General features: G+C 43.0%; 1 protein-coding gene across 1 annotated transcript; it reads left to right on the forward strand.

Annotated features, from left to right (window-relative positions):
• The first annotated feature begins 617 nt into the window (after positions 1–617).
• On the forward strand, positions 618–1,556 carry LOC128121896 (olfactory receptor 1468-like). The gene has a single exon (XM_052756966.1). The coding sequence runs from the start codon at positions 618–620 to the stop codon at positions 1,554–1,556; it is 939 nt and encodes a 312-aa protein (XP_052612926.1).
• Positions 1,557–3,034: the final 1,478 nt, after the last annotated feature.

The following is a 3,034-nucleotide window of genomic DNA, read 5'->3' on the forward strand; positions in this document are numbered from 1 at the left end:
ACATGAACTATGAACCAATAGCCAAGGAGCACCCATGGGACTGTATCAGGTCCTCTAGATAAGTGAGACAGTTGACAAGCTTGAACTGTTTGGGAGGCCCCCAGGCAGTGGGACCAGGACCTGTCCTTGGTGCATGGGCTGGCTTTTTGGAGCCTGGGGTCTATGCTGAGATGCTTTGCTCAGCCTTGGTTCAGGAAGGAGGGAACTGGACCTGCCTCAACTGAATCTACCAGGCTGGACTGAATCCCCAGGGGATATCTTGCCTTGGAGGAGGTGCAATAGGGGGTGAATTACGGGTGAAGACTGGGGGGTGGAGGAGGGAAGACAGAGGAATCCGTGGCTGATATGTAAAATTAAATTAATTATAAAATAAATATATTTATTATAAAAAATACATAGAACTGTCTAGGAAAGAATGGGAGATAGAAACCTGTCAAAGAGAAGCTGAGAAAAATTATTAGTGATTAAAATGATTACAGACATTTGTAATTTGAGGTTATAACTATGATAACTGTCAGATGGATTGTTGTAGAATATGTATCCTAGATATATCTTCATTTTTATTTTGAATTTTAAGGGACCCTGATATTTTCTCATTAGGATACTGGAGACAGAAAATGATAATGAGAAACCAAACTGTCATCTCCAAGTTCCTCCTCGTGGGCCTACCCATCCCCCCAGAGCACCAGCACCTGTTCTATGCCCTGTTCCTGGCCATGTACCTCACCACCGTCCTGGGGAACCTCATCATCATCATCCTCATTCTACTGGACTCCCATCTCCACACACCCATGTACTTGTTTCTCAGCAACTTGTCCTTCTCTGACCTCTGCTTCTCCTCTGTCACCATGCCCAAATTGCTGCAGAACATGCAGAGCCAGGACCCATCCATCACCTATCCAAGTTGCCTGACACAAATGTATTTTTTAATGGTTTTTGGAGACATGGAGAGCTTCCTTCTTGTAGTCATGGCCTATGACCGCTATGTGGCCATCTGTTTCCCCCTCCATTATACCACCATCATGAGCCCCAAACTCTGTGTATGTCTGATGGTGCTGTGCTGGGTACTTACCACTCTGTATTCCATGCTGCACACTATACTCTTGGCTAGATTGTCATTCTGTGAGGACAATGTGATCCCCCAGTTTTTCTGCGACATATCTGCCCTGCTCAAGTTAGCCTGTTCTGACATTTATATTAATGAATTAATGATATTTATCATGGGAGGGCTTGTTAGTGTCATCCCATTCTTACTCATTATTGTGTCCTATGTACGAATTGTCTGCTCCATCCTAAAAGTTTCATCTACTCAGGTTATCCACAAGGTCTTCTCTACTTGTGGCTCCCACCTAACTGTGGTCTCACTGTTCTATGGGACAATTATTGGTCTCTACATATTTCCATCAGCTAATAACTCTACTGTGAAACAAACTGTCATGGCCATGATGTACACAGTGGTGACTCCCATGCTGAACCCCTTCATTTACAGCCTGAGGAACAGAGATATGAAAGAGGCCCTGGTAAGAGTCCTTTGCAAGAAGAAAATCTCCTTATAATGGCAACACTGGGATATTTACTTAAATCTATCTAGTAAATATATTGATATTAATATTATAAAATTTATCTTGGAAATGAAACACAGATTCAATAACATGCTTCAAAATATTAGCACTGCAAGCAGGAGTTTTTTCTAAGTAGTTCATTTATGGAAGTGGACCTTTGTAACTCAGTGATGCCATCCTCTGCCTTGCATGTGTGATTCTAGAAAACCATTAGGTAAGAGCCACTGTTCTGTCAGATCTCCATTCTTTACATTCTTGTGTTCCCAAGGCTTTGTGATTTTATGCAAATTTCTGTGTTGACTGAAGTAAGCTTTATAAATATAAATGAATGGTATATCATGATCCTTTGTTGATGCTCAGTAATCTTTTTGCAGTTTATTTATTTTTCTCTCATACAGTGCATCCTGACCACAGCTTCCCCTCCCTCCATACTTCCCAGTCCCTCTACCACCTCCCCTCTCTCCCAAATCCACCCCTCCTCCATTTCCTTTCAGAAAAGAACAGGCTTCCAGGGATGTCAACTGAACACAGCATAGCAAGATGCAATAAGACTAGGCAAAAACCCTCATACCCTGACTGGATGAGGCAACTTAGTAGGAGAAAAAGGTTCCCAAGAGCAATCAGAAGAGTCAGAGACACCCCAACTCCTACTGTTAGGAGTCCCACAAAAGCCCCAAGATAAACAACCACAGCATATATGCAGAGGTCCTAGCACAGACACACGCAGGCTCCATAATTTCTGCTTCAGTCTCTGTGAGACCCTATGAGCCCTGCTTAGTTGACTTTGTGAGCCATGTTCTCCTGATGTCTTTGACTCCTCTCTCTCTCTTACAATCCTTCCTCCCCATCATCTGCAAGGTTCCCCAAGCTCCACCTAATGTTTGCGTGAGGGTCTCTGCATTGGTGCCCATCAGCTGCCAGAGGAAGCTTCTCTGACAATGATTGAGATAGACACCAGTCTATTAGTAAAGCAGAATATCATTAGGACTAATTTCACTGACATTTTTTGGTAGGTCATGTTTGGTTCTATCTTAGATCTTTAGCCATCCAGCTTCCAGTTACTGGCCACTCAGAAAGGTCATGTGCTCCCTCTCTTGGCTCAGACCTAAGTTAGACTAGTCATTGTTTGGCCACTCACACAAGCTCTGAGCCACCCCAGCACATCTTCCAGTCATGACTGGCCTGGGTCAAAGGTTTTGTGGATGGATGGGTGCCCCAGTTCCACCAAAGGGAGCTGACACTGGTTAAAGAAGGTAATCAGTTCAATAGCTGAGGAATGCTCTATTATGTAAATATACCACAATTTTTTACCCATTCTTCATTTGAGAGATATCTAGGTTGTTTCTAGTTTCTGGCTATTTTGAACAAAGCCATTATGAACATAGTTAAGCAAGTGTCCTTGTGATAAGATAGAGTATCTTTTAAGTATACGCCTAAGAGTAGGGTCTTGAGGGAGATGGATTCCCAAAATT

Source organism: Peromyscus californicus, unplaced genomic scaffold, assembly GCF_007827085.1.
Source record: "Peromyscus californicus insignis strain IS unplaced genomic scaffold, ASM782708v3 Scaffold_3__1_contigs__length_106647218, whole genome shotgun sequence".
In the NCBI taxonomy this organism is placed as follows: Eukaryota; Metazoa; Chordata; class Mammalia; order Rodentia; family Cricetidae; genus Peromyscus; species Peromyscus californicus.